The following is a 16,782-nucleotide window of genomic DNA, read 5'->3' as shown; positions in this document are numbered from 1 at the left end:
TTCACAAAAATTTCTGAAAAAGTAGTATAAAATTTTGCTTAGCAGCATTTCTTCTTGGTAAATTAATTCTCTCTAAGGGTACAGGCAAGAACAAAAGGGTTTATATTTAGGTGGCAATGGAGGTAAAGCTAGAAATGGTCTATTAGCCACCACCTACCAATGGCAATGATTTCTCCAACATTAAATGTTAGCTTCCATGGAAAAGTACACAAACCTTGATTTTAAGGTTTTTTTTTCTAAATACACTTTCCCCCCCCATTTCTTGTGTTCTCTTAGGTAATTAATGCCAATATACAAAACAGAAGCCCTAAGCCAGGGCCCACTGCACACGAGCAAGAGCTTGGTTTTTTCCTGGAAACAGGACTTCAGAGAGCACATGTTCTATATTTCAAGAATGGGTGAGATTTGACTCTTGTTTTATTGTGTTTACTTTTTTGTTTAGGTTTTGCATTTGTGATTTAACTGGGCATAATTTTTAGCAATTGTGGACTGTGTAATTGTTAGGTCTCTTATTGATAAAGTAGTAACATTTCGATTAAAATAGTGAGGCTGCCCATATTGTATTTATTTACATACTGGAAAATTGTTTAGTCAAAGTATATTAAGCAGAAAGCATTTTATAGTTTTGTTTACTAAATGTAAGAACTTAAATTACCTTAAGCTTTATCTATTTGAAATTTACTACTGAACACTGTTAAAGAGTGATTGTCAACATATTGAAACTGTCGGTATTTATAATTTTGATTTTGTAATTTTTTTCCAAATCTCTTCAGTTATCACTTATTTTAACATTATGCTGCAGGATAAATGTGCATGAAGATCAACAGTATGTATACAAGTATACAATCTTTATTGTACCTGCTCTGTAGATCCCTTTAGATTCTGCATGGGACTTCCTTTATAATTTATTTTAAATAAGGCTTTGCTTAAAAGCCTAAAAATTCAGTTGCCACACAGAATGAGAAAAAGAACACAACACTTCATTTTTAAGAACTTCAAAACTCGGCACAAATCAGTTTTAAGTACATTTCTGAGATTTGTTGAAAACATGTAGTTTAAAAACTTGTGTCTGGGGCTTCTTATTTCATTAGAAAAATGTGATTTTATTGAAATACTGGAATTTTTGATGGGACTACTGTTTTGTACCAAAATTGATTCTTATTCTTTCAAATACATAAACCAGAGATGAAGGAAATAATGCAGTGTCTGTAAAGAGTTCGAGATTTTAATGTACTGAAGGTAGGGTAAAAAAACTAGCTGAGTTTTAAGCTGTCCAGGAATTTCAACATGGAAACAATCACTACACTTCTGAAATCTCTTTCTTAAAGTATTGAAGTGGTGCATTAACATGATCTGAGACTTGCACTTTAGTTCTGTTTTCATAATTTAATTGCAGGAGGAATGGAATGTTCTGAAAGCTAATTTTTTTCATTTATCGGAACTAAAAATAAGATCTCTGTTTTCATGTCTGCACAAAAAAATAAATAAAATACAGTTTCTGCCAAAATCCCAGTGGCAGTCATGGTTAAGAATAAGCTAAGAATTCCACATTTTGAAGGATTTTGATTGGAGGCCAGGGATGGAAATAGTGCATTTAATCTGACATGTTTTGTGTAAAAGCAACCAGAAGTAGACATAGCAGATTGCAATTAATGAAGAAAACAAAAAGCCACTGCACAAAAAGAGTCATGCAGTGGATTGTTAAGGAATATTCAGACAGGAGTGTTTTTTCTAGACTGTATCATCTGGTCTGGTGTGAGCTTTGAAGGATTTTATTCCATGTGCATTTTAATTCTTCACAGTGAGGTTGTTGGTGAGCTTGTTAACTCCTACACAAGCTTTTTTTTTTTTTTTTTTGCAGTCTTCAGTACAGTGGTCACTTGCATTTTATAAGCTAATTCCACATTATATATAGAATTTTGAATTTCTTCTTCTAGTTCCGTTGGCCAGTGGTACTGTTTTTGTGGTATGATATGAAGCAAGGTGTTAGGAAAAATAGCTCTGTGACAATCATTATTTGACATATTCCTGCCGTTACATCCTTTAGTTTCCTTCCTTAATTCAAAGTCAATCACAGTTCTTTCAATATTTCCTAATATGGTCATTGTTCCAGGCTGCTTGTCATGTGGCTGCTTTTAGGGCTTGCTTTTTTATTTTTTTCATTTTTTATCTTGGGTTTACCAGAACTGAAGAGAACTTCAAATGTATACTTTTTCTAAGAGGGATAAATTATAGCTTGCTTTTTAATAAATCTATTTTAAGGATGTCTTGTTTCATTTTTAAATATATCATCCCTCCTGATGTTAGGTTACAGAGAGTAGATTTGAGATCTTTCCAGGAAGCTTTGCAACATACTTCAAGTTTGAATGTTATCTAAAATCATCTTTATACTTGTGTGTCAGTTTCAAAGCAGAAAAGAAAATAAGATAACTTTTATAAATGCTGGAAGACCGTAATTTCAACAGTAACATAGGGAGTATTGCTGCCTACCTATAAAGTTGGTTGATCTACTTCAAATTCCCCTTTCATTTGTTAACAGTACAGAGATTTTCTTTTAAGCCTATTAATCGAGATTTTGTAGAGAATTCAGTCATTATATTTCAGGTATGCATTATCTTGTATAAAAAAAGTGCTAGAAAGTGCTTGAAACTTAACTTAGCCTTTCTGCTAAGTGGTGGTATTTTGAAAATACATAGAAATGCAATTACCTAAAGGAAAAAAAAGAAGAAATTGAAGTGGAAATAGTCTGAACCAGAAAAGTGTTAGTTTAGTGCTAATAAGACACAAAACTGAAATTAATGGTTTCTTCTGAAGCGTACAGAATTTTATTAAAGAAACAAACTACATACCCATTTTTCACTTGGGAGATCAAGAACATTTCAGCTTGGAAATGTGTAACAAAGAAGTTGAGGAAGTTGTTAAAAAACTTGGAGTAGGGTTTGTGTGTTTTTAAAAAAATGTTCTGAAATGTAACTTTCCATTCTTTCAGGCTGATTACATAACTTGTGTAGTAGTTGCTTTGTAATTTCATATTGAAGGAGTTCAAAGCCTTGATGTTTTTCCAAGAAAAGCTGTGAGCACAGGAACTTTGACATTGGTATTTAACATAGCTATTTTCAAGTACAATGCCCCTGAGAAAGGACAGCTCTTTAGGTACCCAGTGTTTCTTCTATCCTAGTATTTGTGGTGTTGTGAGATTTACAAATTGATTTTGTCTGGTTTATGGTTTTTATTTTTGAGGTAATAATGTTCACAAATATACTGGAAATGTATGCTCTTGAAGCAAAGTGGGATTTTGGTTGAAGTCTAAAATCAGGAGGCCATCATGTGAAAATCAGACTTACCTGGATTTCAGAGCTATTTTTTTTGCTTCTGCTTTATTTTACACCCCCTCCATGGATATTGCTCTCGATCCAGACTGCAGTTTGGTCTAGTCTCCATCATGGTTCACATTCTCAGTCAAAACCTGAGCATCCCAGGGATGATCTGTACTCCTCATGCAGCCATTACCTCTGCTGGCACTGCCACAGTGAAGTAAGACATTCCTAGTCTCCTCCAGCAAGTTGTTTCTTATAGACTGGCTTCTTCTTCATAGAAAATTAGCCCTGAAAAAAACAAATTAAAAAATAAACAATTTTTTCTCATTTTTCATATAATTGAGATAATTGATTTATATTGACTCTAAATGTTTGACAAGCATAACAAAAGCCCTCCTTAGAGTCTAGGACTTAACTATGTAGAATTTCTTTTATCTGTTTTTTTCTTTTCTCTATAGCATATAACAGAAATTGCATAAGAACATTACTCTCTTTCTGGTAAGAGAGGAGCAATGGATAGGAGGCAGTCTCTAGGTGCTTCTGTTCCACATGTATATCCATACAGTGCTCTCAGATAGGGGTTTTATGGGGGTGAAGTCCATGAGAGAAAGATTTATGTAAATGCTTGACATAAATGCACATGAAGATCCTGTAAGATCAGCTCTCTGCTGTATTAGAATAAAGTGCAAGATACCCATCACTCTGCATCTCTTGAAATCCTTTTGCACATCCTACATCAGTCTCAAAGCAAGTTGGTGTTTAAGTAAAGAATAGAAAGTAAGATGAAAACATTGAAATCCCACAAAGTATCACATTTCTTATTTGTAAAATATCACTGCTGTGTGTTGGAAAGCAAACAAAATCACTTCTGTTGCAGTTTTCAACACAGCTTTGTTTTCTATATGCCTGCTTTTGTGTTTGTGTGCTTAGGAAGCTAAGGCAGGAATATATTCAAGATAGGAACAAAAATAATTTCTCTGTGATTCTGAGCAAAAATAAGTTTTCAAAAGATATTTTATTGTCTGTCATAGCAGATGCTTTCCTCATCCTTTCTTCCAATACTGTTCTCACCTGTTAGTTTTCATTGAAAAAACTATTTGAACATGAGAGGAAATTATTATCCCTCAGACATTCAAGATAAAATCATCCATTATGAATGCTTTCTCTTTCAAACCTTACTGTATGTTTATTACTCATAACTGTGTCTTAACTTCAAGAGTTGAAAACAAGATTCCGTTGTGAAGTTACAGGTGGGAAACCTGGCAGTGTTACATGGAAGACTAAGGTGGATATAAACATGAGGGAATTACTTTTATTCAAAATCTTAACAAGTTTTGTAATAACTAGTTATACAAAGAATAGTGAAAGTAATGTTAGTATCTGAGTTAGGTTCAAGACTGATACTCTTAATAGTTTGTAGTTGGGATTCTGATTCCAGCTCACTTTTTCCAAGAAGATACTTAGCATTTTTTAGCCCATGTGCCACATGTCTTGCTGACGGTGGCTGTTGATTGCACTTGCAAGCGTCAAATAAAAGGTTTTGGTTTTATGTTGAATTGTGATGGGTGGCAGACAAAATGGTCTTGGATCTTCAGATAGGGAGTTAATATTTCATACACTTCCCCTGCTCCCCTCAAAATACTCATTTTACTGCCCTACTTAATGTTCTTGTATTTCCACTGTGCAGAGAAGCTGCTATTGTCATTTTCCACTGACCCACCCTCCTTCTACCCTCCTAGTGTGCATTTTCCTTGTTTGCCTTTTGCTGGTTCAGATGCTTGTTTGATTCTTCTGTGGAGTTTTGTTGTCAAAGAAATCACAGCTTTCTGTCATTCTGGTGGGAAGAATTGATTCACTGGAAGGTTGATAATGGCTGGTGTGGCTGTCAGAAAAGAGATGGGACCATGCAGTTGAGAGTAGGAAAATACCAAGAAAGAAGAATGGTGGGAAAAGGAAACAAACACTAAGAGATGAGAATGGGGAGGATGAGATCTTCCTCTACAGGTTGTGAGCCATTAGATGGACTAACTACCAGTGGAGCTGCAGTCTAGGCAGCAAGTGTTTTCATTTTGAATGCATGAATGCCAGAATTGCTGCTTCATTGTGCTCTTTCAAATACTTAGGCTTGTGTAGCTCTAATGGCACATCGAAGATGTTTTATTTATAAGCTCAAACATGTGGTAAGAACTTTCAAGCATCAAACAAACATGATCTTTTGTAGCAAATTTGAGATATCTGGGATTTTTCTTTCTGCATGAGGTAACAATGGATAAAATAAGAAGCATGCCATGATAATTCTTTAAAGTAGACTTCTAATTTTTTTTTTTAAGAGTAGTTTAGATTCTGGCAGCAGATTTGGGATTTTCTACATTTTATTCAGAATATAATGCCCAGTGTTAATTAATGTTTTGTGAAAATTATATAATATTGTGGGTGTACTGAAAGTGTAAGTATGAAAGGGAGAGTGGGAAAACAGAACTGTCTGAAGTTGCAACTATGCTGCCTCTCATAGATAGGTACCTAAATGCTTACCAGGATGATTTCCTAATTGTGGATTAAGTTATACTTCTCCACCATCTTAAACCTGATGGAAAACAGACACACACATGAGTCACAATCATCCAAAGCACCATCCTTTGTGCAGAGTATGTAGTCTTGTCCGTTTGGTCAGGCCTTTAATAAAGTTATGGAAGCAAGCCACAGAATTGCAGTCCTTTTAAATTTTTTTTTTTAAATTCCATCTCTGTAGGGCTATAGAAAGCAGTAGGGTAAGTTGCATTCCTCAGTATTCGGATGTTCTTTTACAGCTTAAGAATTAATCTCTTGATTTGTCTCATTTCCTGCTTTTTGCTTAGGTAGTAACTTCTTTTAATATGAAATTGCTTCTGGCCTCAATACTATGTAAATGACTCTTAATTGGCTAAAAGTAATAGCTAGAGGGTATGGATTTTAATAACTGCATTTTTTTGTAAACATGTCAGTTATACTGAAGTTACTGAAATGTCACTGTTCTGATTGGCATGCATTTTAAGAGTTTCACTTGCCCTTACTCCTTACCTTTAAAATAATTCCTTTCTTTCCTTTCATATTTGAATTTTTGGGAGAAAAAAACCCGCAAACTTTAAAACTTGCAGTGTCCTTATGAGTTTACAAACGTTGCATTTCTTTTTCAGTTTATAAATACAGACAGAGAAAGCACAAGAGAAGGTGGAAGTGAGCTCAATTCCGAAAGCAACTTCTACTTCATTGCTTTGGTCAAGCCCTGTAGATGTCATTGTTATTGGCTTCTCTTCCCTTTTAAAAGATGAATATTTAAAAAATGTGATATAGTAAGTCTCAGCAATGAAGTAATAGGGTAGTATAAGTAGCTCAGCCTATTCACCAGCATGGTTCTGGATGTGCTTTTCTCTCTTAAATGGGAAAAGCTTTGACAATTTAGCCACCAAATTGCAAAGTAGGTGAGATTTGGTTTAGCTCAGTATGCAAAAATTTATTCCAATTGAATTTTTAATCACTGAAAGGCAGTGGTAGACTAAATATTTGAGGTTTTTGACTGAGAAGCATAAAGGAAATGCCTGACAAAGCCCTTTTCACTAACTGAGAAGATGTTACCAAAACATGCTGTAAGGACAGAGTAAATTAATCTTATCAACATTTCTAAGGTTAATTTTCAATCATTCCTTTTTACTCTGTTTTGAGTATACCGTGATTTGATCTCACTAATTTTGTTATAGAGAAAAGTGTTAGGGGGTTTTGTTCTAATATCATTCCAACATAGGCTGATTTTTGTTGAGCAGTTTCATTCTTTTCTGCTTTTTTATGTGTTTAAAACCACAAAAATAAGAAGTATTGGTGGAGGTGAAGTTTATCTGGACCAGTGATGCCAAAGCACTGTGTTATCTGATGCTAAACATGCTTTTTAAAAGCAAGAAACTTCTTGGTGATGATGGTGACAAATTTGTTTGTGCCTAAAGTTTGCTACTGCTAATGCTTATATACACCTTTTCTGATCCTGCCTTGAAAGCTTATCCTTGATGCCCCTTAATTTTCTTCCTGTACTTTGCTTATATAATATCTACAGTTTTTAATTTCTGTCTCTGTTCAGGAGTGAGCACCTTTGTGTAGCTGCAGTTAAGATATTTGCATTATTTTAAACAGAAATACTATCTGAAATTTTTAAGGAGCCTAAAAGCTGGTCTTGTATCAGAATAATTAAATTAGGTTCTAACATGAGTATTTGGGGTTTAGAGTGCAAATATGTAGACCCAAGGATGCAAACAGGCTGTACAGAATTTCAGTAGATTTTGGTTTTCAGCCTAACTGGCAGATTGCTACTTAAAGAGTCCAAGTAGGGGTGTTTTTCTTGATAATTTAAAGCGGCAAACATTCTAATTGTCTTTAAAAATGAGCAAGATACAATTCGAAGGAGTTGATTTGAGCATGTTCTGGAAGGAGGCAGTCATAGAAATACACGTGTACATTACTATCAGTGTTCATCTGTGGGCTGTCTTTGTCTTGTCTGAAATCACTGAAAACATGTCAGTTCCAAGTCAATGTTAATGTACCTTAAAATTCCTTGGCCCTGAAAGGAAGGGATCTCAAAGTCGTTTACAGACACTGTGGGACATTGCTGTCTAAGTTAATGTGCCCTTTTGCTCTGGCATTCCATCAGCACAGGGAGAGCTGCTGACATGCAAGCACATCCTAGTGAAAAGCAAGTAAAAGCTGTGTGTGTCCCAGGCTAGGAAGGAAACCATGTACCAGAGCAGCCACCACTCTTCTCAATGTTACAAACTGTTAACAAATACAGGAAATGTACTTCGCTAAATGCAGTGTGATGTGGAGATCTACCATATTATCAATGGTATATTTTGCTTCATTTCTTGTCTCTGAAAGCATTTAACTCAATTTTAGGGTGCTTTAGATTGTAGTCTTGAGGAGGTTTTTTTAGTAAATTTCATGTAGAAGATGCTTGACAAATCTGTTTTGTGTTTGTCTTGATCTGTGCAGTGGATCGCTGTTAAATGCTTTATGAAGCAAAAGCTAATTCTGTATTTTAACTGCTTTTTTTCTTGTACAATCTTACTGCTTTTTCCATAATACAGTAGAACTTCAGTCACAAGTTTCATTCCCTTGCAGATACTTAAAAAAGTGTAATTGGTAAATAAAAGTAACCTGTCATGAAGTGTTTGAAGGCTTGTGAAAGTTGCATGCATTTTCATAAAGTGTTTTGTTATTGTTCTTGTAACCCATCAAAAGACATAAACTTCATATGGAAAAAATGCCAATTCCTAAAATTTAATGAAGTTATTGTGATTTGAAGTTCTACTACATAGTATGTGTTTCATCTGCACTGGGAAAATAAAATTTCAAGCTGACAAGTTCTTGCTCATAAGTTTTTTCAACAGTTTTGCAAGGAGCATTTGCAGGGAGTTTTGTGGCAAATCTGCTTTGTTTGGTTGGGGTTTTTTATATTTTTTAATCTTGTTATAGGGACACATTTGTGACTTTGCAATGCAGTCTTTGAGAGAGAACTCCATTAATGAGAAATACCTACTTAGACCAGAGGACTTAAAGCTGGGATTCCAGTGGACTGCTTTTGTCTCTCTAAAATATTTGGAATGTGGCATTACTGAATGATATTTTGGCTTTACAAAAGCGCTGAATGTATCCAGCTTCAAATGAGTTTGGAGGTTTTCTTGAAATCTGCCTTAATGACTTTCTGTCCTTCCTTAGTGTATGAAGTTGGTGTAATAGTCATCAGCTATTGAGGCTGCCTGTTTGAAATGTTTAAATTAATATAATTTTTCACACAGTTGTTTCCATGCAGATGTTTGCACAAGATGAATTTCATTTAGTCTGTAGTAGCTGGTCACTCTGTGGTCAAGCTTTGCTGTAGCACATGGGCTTTTTACAAGCAATTTTTATGTCTTGTGTGACTGGTGATTATTTCTCTAGCCAGCTGGTGGCATTCTTTAGCATAACTTTGAACCATTCATATGGGTTTTGTTACTTGGTCATGCTACTTCTTTTAAAATTACCTTTTATATAAAAGTATTTTAGAAGATGAACTTGTGCTGATGAAAGATGATGCCCATGCTAGTGAAAGATATGTGGAAACTAAAGTTTCTGAAATATCCTGATGATCCTTTGTTATGTAAAACAGAACAGAGATGAGGCCTGTCATGTAATCTGAAGAGTAAAATAAATGATTAGGTCTCTAGGTAAAGTGATGGGAATCCTACAGTCCTATAGCAAGATCTCTTGCATCAAACACTAGTTTTAGATATTCTGCAACTGAGTTGAAAGAAAGTACCTGTATAAAAATACTGGCTTTTTTGGAATTTGTACAGAGCTGCAGTTCAAAAGTCAGTATTTTAAACATATTTTTAAATACAGACAGCAACAAGGAAGGCAGTTTTAACATCTGATTTATAGTGCAGTGCAATAGTGCTTTTACTTATAGAAAGCTTACACAATATGTAATATTTCTTGTCTCTTTTGGCTCTGTGTTAGGTAAATGCTATGCAGCTTGCACATAACATCACACTTTAGGACAATATGTGATGTAACAGCAATGATTTACCACAAAATACACTTTTGATCAAATAATTTTCTTTTGTAACTAAACCTGAAGTAGTGAAATGGTTGTCCTATCTGTTGTGTTCACGTTGCATTGCAGAATTCTGTTGTTCAGGACAACCTAAAGCTAACCTAATCCTTCACCAGTTCAAAGACAAATTGTATTAATATAAAGTAGAATATTTTCAACTGCTTTTATGTACAATAAAACCTCCAAACAACTGATAAAGAGATGAGAAAAAGGTAAAGCTGTAAGATCATTCAACATAATCTATTGTTTGAGAAGAAAGTTCAGACCTGCTTAAATATCAGTGATGCCTCTGAGGGTCTTGAATCTCTGCCAAAGCTGTTTAGGCAGCAGATGTGGAAGTGTCAATGGAGAAACTTGGATTGCAGAAGCCACATGGAAAGCAAGTCAGAGTCAAGAACAGAACACTGATCCCCCAGTCCTCTTCTGGCCACACAGTGAGCCTTAAACTGTTTGTGCTCTTATCTTTTTGAAAAGGAGTTCAAAATTTTATGTTTTGTCTTGCTTTCAGGGTTACAAGATTTACTAATTTTTAATCTCCCTGTTTTAAGGTATTAAGGGGCAGCTAAAATGGATTTTTTTAAGGTTTATACTTGAAACCTAATGTAATTGAAAACTTGAACTACTGTAGCAATGAAAAAAACTTTGTTTTTCTTTTTTTCTTTTTGAGATGGTTGCTTCTTACTTTTTTCCTTGCTTTCCCTTGATCTATGTACTGATCATGAAAATGTTTCTTTTTTCAATAAACTGTCAGGGAATGTTGTTACAGTAATCAGTGGTGCGGTTCCCAGATGAATATCTCTATATAGCCATCTCACAGAAAGGCAATGAGGCTAAGAAAGGAAAAAAAAAAAGTAGCATGGATTTTAACTACTTCATTGAGTAATGTTTTAAGATGTTACTTCATCCAAGTTGGAATACTGTCAAATTCTATGTTTATATACAGGAACTTGACAAGAGGAGTTGGTAGATTTAGAGAGTTACTAAGAGCTGTCGAAACAAGAACTACACAAAACCTGCGAATGGTGAGTTATATTAAACTCCTTTCCTATTCTACCATTTGAGTTTCAGTAGGCAGAGAAAGCACAAATACAGTGGATGAGTTAGAGACAAATAGCTGGATATGTAGCATATTGATAAGGACCTGTTAGCCAACACTTTGTAAGGTTACATTTCCTGGCTTAAGAATGATTAATGAATGATTAAAGTAAAGAATGTTTTGTACCCAGTCTCCTCCCTATTCCTTTTTCTTGTTTGTGGTTATAATTAGAACCTGACTGGTCTCTGATTGACCATACTTTCAGCCTTAGTTATAATTGCCTTATTTATGAGTCAATGTAGTTTTATGTTCTGTAAGGTAGTGGGGGTGAGAACAGAAAGCATAATTTTTGTGTGGTTTCTATCAAGTTGAAGGCTATCAAGTTATAAAGCCTCTTAAAGGAAAACCATAAAAGCAAAATCATGAATATTTGTCACTTATATTGTCAGAACCTTGAATCTTTTATATAATAAAAGTAGAGGCTCATTTTTTACTGCCATGTAATTATTTTCAAAATATCCTAGATTAGTTTCCTAATACTGGGCCTTCAAAACTTCCAAACTAGTAGTAAGGAAGGTAAGTGATTTCTTAATTCAATAACTGATTCCTAGTAAATATATTAAAATTATTTAATACTAGACTTTCAATGGAGAAGGATAGTATTGCAAATTTTAATAGGATGAAGAACATCTTATGATAAAGGAGTTAAGGTGGAAGATGCACATCTTAGGGTGCTCTCTGCGACTTGGACTGCTCCAGTGTGTTGTCTCCCATGCAAACAACTGCTCCAGGTCTGAAGACGTAGTAGAAGTTATTGAGCATCTTAGGTTATTGATTTTCTTAGGAGTAGCAGCTGAGTTGTTTATACTTCAGAAGTATCTGGATTAACTAACAAAAAGGAAATATTGTTTGTTATTGCTGTTATTTTTCTTTGTGTTTAGAGAATTGAACTGGGTACTTTTACTTTTTAAACAGCATCATGGCTGGTTTTTTTGGATGTTATAGAGTACAAAAATACATTCCATATAAATAGTCGTCTTGAGAAAAAATCTGAGCATTTTTAAGAGTTTGTATTCAGCATTTCTAGAGAAAATATTTATCTTTTGCTTTTACAGACAATAGCAAGACAACTTGCAGAAATTTTGTTACGCGGTATGTGTGAACAGAGTTACTGGAATCCCCTGGAAGATCCTCCTCACCAATCACCCCTTGATGATCCACTGCGAAAAGGTTCCAATATGAAGAATTATGCACTCAGTAGGAGACCACGGGTATACACTGGAGAGAAGTATGGCTGAGTTTAAACCTCTTTTGTTTCTATAGTTGCAGTTGTTACCCAATGCACTGGATAATTTAGTTTGCATTTTTGAAAATGTAGAAGGAATTTAGCAGTGTGTGGATAGATAGATAGATTCTCTGAGGAGAACCAGGGAAGAAATCTGCTTCTCCCAGGGGAAGTTTGCACTGCATACATTAGACCTTTTGTTCTCAGTTGCAGAAATATTTTTTTATCCTGGTGTATATGATAGACTTAATATCTCTTATTATATGTGGGATACAAAAGAAAACATGGACTGGGTAGCAAATCAGATACTGCACATTTTAAAAGTTATGTGCTGCTTCTAGACATCTATTATATGCTTTATCATAGAAAGGAAATATTCAATAATATGGAGATTCAAGTTGGTCCAGGAAGCATTATGAAAAAATAACATGTCTAGAAGTTTATCTAGCAGTTTCAAAGCTAGTTTATTTTCCATAGCTAATCTTTTAGTTATCATCTTAATTAGTTTTGGCATTTCTTTTATGATTCCACCTTTTAATTCAGTTTTAATCTTTCGTTAAATCAGGTAAGTGATACTTTTTGGTTCATTTTTGTCTGGTATATCTCATAGTGAATTCTAGAGTAGCTATGGTATATTTCTTCCTTCTTGAAAATGTAACTTTTTTTCCCAAAGTAATCACCAATAGGGTTACTATTAAATATGGATAGCCATTTCCTTGAATTTGAAATTTTTCTTCAAAGTTAGTATCTTGACTATGAAAGTAGCCCTACTTACTTAAAGGAGGGATGTTTTGTTTTAGTGTTCACTTTATATTGTAAATACCTGCAATATGACACCATTTGAGTTGTTTAGCTGTATTTTTTTCAGAGTTCCGTTAATGAATCTTTTACACAGCAGCAAGCCCACATAATTATGGTGTCTTTACTATTATTAAGTAGAATGGCCTTTATCTTCAAAGACTTCTAGCAGTTCTCCTTCCTGCATCCAGAATAGTTACAGCAGGTTTCTCAGGCTCAGTCTTTCAAACTTATGTTCTCCATTCTCAACTCATCCTTCACAGCAACATGCTTCCTGCAAAAGTGGGATTTTGTTCAGTTTAGTTGTCTTGTTCTTGGCACGTGCAGGTGAGGAGTTCCACAATTTCAACAGAGCATACAATTAATTTTATATGACCTTTCATCAGGTCAGACTGGTTAATACCATACCACATAAAGTATGTCCAGCCAAGCATCTCATCTCCAGCAGTGACTGAAAGCAAGTATCAAAGACAATGACATCTAGGAAATTTTTTCCTAGGTATTCTTTTGACCACCAACTCTGAATCTGCAATGCACTTTTTTCTAAGTATGTTGCCTGACATTAAATAACTGCATTGTGTTCTTATGAGGATTATAGGTGTAATTTGGCTAATAGCATTTATGGTTTTTTAGATCTCTGTGTTATTGCTTCTTCAGTTTACTTGAACCAGTTCTTCAAATGAACATAACTTCCATGGTTTGCCTTTGGTTGATAGCTGTTTCATGTTTTCAGTTGCTTCTTTTGCCCTGTTACACTGAAATTATTTTACTCATGTGCCTGCATCTATCAGGACAAACAGAAAATGAGTTCAGTCAACTTAACTGAGCTTTTTTGCTAAGGTAAAAGAAATGTCTCGCTAATTTCTGCACGGGAAGGATTTTGAGACAAACATCAACATATCTACAAAAATACGTTTGAAATTGCTAGAGGAAATAATGTTTGCTTTTGTTTTGATAAGTGGCTTTTTAGTAGTACTTTTTGGGGCAGCATCTCTTCTTTCTCTGAGAGAATAATTTCTCCAGCAACTCTTTCCAGTCATTATTCTCCTTTCTGGGAGCCATTGTCAGTTGGTCAGGTTAAATCTTCTTCCAGGTTGTTAAATTCTGCATAGAGGAGGGGATTGTTAAATAAGGAGCACTCTGATGCTTCCTCGTCACTCCTCATTCCTCATCGTGGGTGGTTCTTATTCATGACTAACTGTGTTTTGAAATTTCTTTTGTTATGTAATAACAAATTATATGCTAAATTCTAAGATTTGGAATACTCTTAAAAATCTGGTGAGCAGTTGCATTGATTAAAAAATAAAAATACAACAACAGAACAGCTGCCCTGGGGTCTTAGCTGTTGTATATTTCCACAATACGTTCACAATGTTGCTTTCAAACTGCCTGGAATTAAGATGTCTTTTAGTTTCTATTTTCTTTCAGACATTGAATTACTGCTTATATTTCTAGTGCTTTAAAAAAACCTGAAAAGATGTTTTAATGTCAGACAAGTTTTGTTTCCTGTCTATTATGTATTGTAGTTTAAACATCCTTGGGACCATAGGAATTGATTACTAACAGCAACAAATAATTTTCTCCATTTAAATAGGCAATTGTGGAACTAATGGACTGAATTAATAGAAAATACTGCTTGGGCTAATTCAGAAATAGTTTAGAGGAAGAAAGCTGAACAGATAAAACATAGTCACTGATTTGGGGGATTTTTTAATGTATATGCAGATGGATTGATGAATTCCTGCCAGTACCCAATGCAGATTACTGTTGTCTGTCCATCAGCACAGAAGAGTTTTCAGAAAGTATCCAGTATTCAGAGAAAACACTAAAGTCTAGAAACTAGTCCTATGCAAACCTTCAGCATTAAGTTGGAAGGAGCTGTACTTCATTACAAGCAAATAATTCTACTACTTAGAGCTAAGAGTGGCAAACAGGTGGAGATTGTCATGGATCTATTTAAAAATATTCATAGCTATTGAAAGCATCAGCAAAAATTTTTTAAAGACTAATAGAAGTATTTCTCCACATACTTCCTAAAATACAAAAGTTCTCCTGTTCTTGTCTGAGAGTTTCCTCTTGCCAGAACTTGAATTAGTGATGTAGATGGAGCTCAGACAGATTAGGTGTAACAGGCTAGGTAAACTATGGGTTTAGTGTTTACAGTTGTCAAATTATGTTCAATTTTGGGATATTTGAGTAAGTTCAACTCTGACAGCTGTGGTAGTTTTGTTCTTTTATTGTGTTCAGCCAGCTTTTCTGAAATGCAAATACAGAGCATTGCAAAGAAATGCATTTTAACAAATTGATTTTTTAATGCAAGTTACTTTCCTTTTCTTTTTTGGACATTTTCCAGTTTTTACAGTGCTTTAATATATACTCATAAAAGTAATGTGTTCTGCTTAAATAATTAAATTTTCATTTTGAACAGCATCTTCTGTCCTCAAGAAAATACAGAAGAAGCCTTACTGTTGCTGCTTATTAGTGAATCTATGGTAGGTAAAATAGAGTGAATGTGCATTTTCTGTATGTGTGTGCTTTCCTTGGTTTGTTTGGTTTGGTTGGTTTGTTTCATTTTTAGTTAAAATGGGCTTTTTTTTTCCTCAAGCCTTTGCTTTTTCTTTTATTTTCTGTTAGGAAAGCAGGCAGTTATTGCTGAAACTCAAATTTTTGATCCTCTGAGCCAGCTAGATGAGGTCTGCAAGTGTTATGGAGTTTTTTCTCTTTTAGGCTGGCTGTACCCAGCCTTGTTCCAGCCAGAGGCAGGTGAACAAGCCAAGTCCTTAATTTGGCATCACTTACCAGCATGAAGCATTGTTGCACCAGTTGGTTGCTATTCAGACAGACACAAAATCTAAGTTATTTTTGTTGTAAAAAGCAAATAAAAAACTACTAGAAGAGCATAATAAACATCATCAAAAAGTACCTTCCTTTGTGCATTAAACTTCAGTCACTCAAATTTGTAAGTTATTTTTAATGATACTGACATTCAGTCTTGGCTACTGAATTATTTTTTTAAATGTCCCCATTTCCTCAATAAATGATTCCTTTCAATGGTCTACTTGTGCCCTTTATCAACCTGCCATATTTTCTGCTAGGCATCAATCAACTGCCACATACTGACATTCTCATATCATGTCAGTTTTATGTTCTCAGATAAAATAAAGCGCTGGAGCTTTTGCTGGTTTTTTTTTTTAGCTAGAGGGGTGAAATCTCTGCAGTCTCAGGCATCATGCAGTCTTTCTCACTGCACATCAATGAGATGAAGTCTTTTAAGTTCTACAGGTGATTCAAATGCTTACATGATTTGGCATAATTTCTGTTTTGCTACAGTTAAATAGGATCAGAACATTTCAATGAACATTGTCCTAGTTTAACTGTTTTAAGGTGGCAGATATTTACATTGTAGTGCTAACTGCTTTCCTCATTCCTAGTGATCTGCCTTGCAGTATTCATGACAGAATCTAGAAATTGTCTAGATTCTGATTTTCATAACACAAAAAAATCAGCTGAGCAAACATTTCGACTTATCATATGTTGGTTTTGCTACAGAATATGCTGAGGGATGCTGCCTGTTTCTCTGTAATGTGCAGCAGTGAAGATGTAGAGAATTCTGATGTGAGCTGTGGTCTTGGTGTGAAGTGAAAGCAGTCCCAGTTCTGCAAGATCTGACTGCTGATTGCTGTGTGGTATCATCATTAAGAAGCCAAAAACCAAATTAAAAGTACTGCCTTGT

At 34.7% G+C, this 16,782-nt stretch overlaps 1 protein-coding gene across 2 annotated transcripts in view; it reads left to right on the top strand.

The window, feature by feature from the left end:
- Positions 1 to 16,782, top strand: part of TTC7B (tetratricopeptide repeat domain 7B) — a 117,343-nt gene that overhangs the window by 28,569 nt on the left and 71,992 nt on the right. For both annotated transcript variants that reach the window (XM_059474755.1, XM_059474756.1), the window contains 4 exons: positions 277 to 398; positions 10,874 to 10,952; positions 12,082 to 12,254; positions 15,478 to 15,541. In XM_059474755.1, coding sequence (XP_059330738.1) covers positions 277 to 398; positions 10,874 to 10,952; positions 12,082 to 12,254; positions 15,478 to 15,541 — 438 coding nt within the window. The remainder of the gene's footprint in view (positions 1 to 276; positions 399 to 10,873; positions 10,953 to 12,081; positions 12,255 to 15,477; positions 15,542 to 16,782) is intronic.

This window comes from Ammospiza nelsoni, chromosome 6 (assembly GCF_027579445.1).
Source record: "Ammospiza nelsoni isolate bAmmNel1 chromosome 6, bAmmNel1.pri, whole genome shotgun sequence".
Taxonomy (NCBI): domain Eukaryota; kingdom Metazoa; phylum Chordata; class Aves; order Passeriformes; family Passerellidae; genus Ammospiza; species Ammospiza nelsoni.
This window is presented reverse-complemented; position numbering and strand designations above follow the sequence as displayed.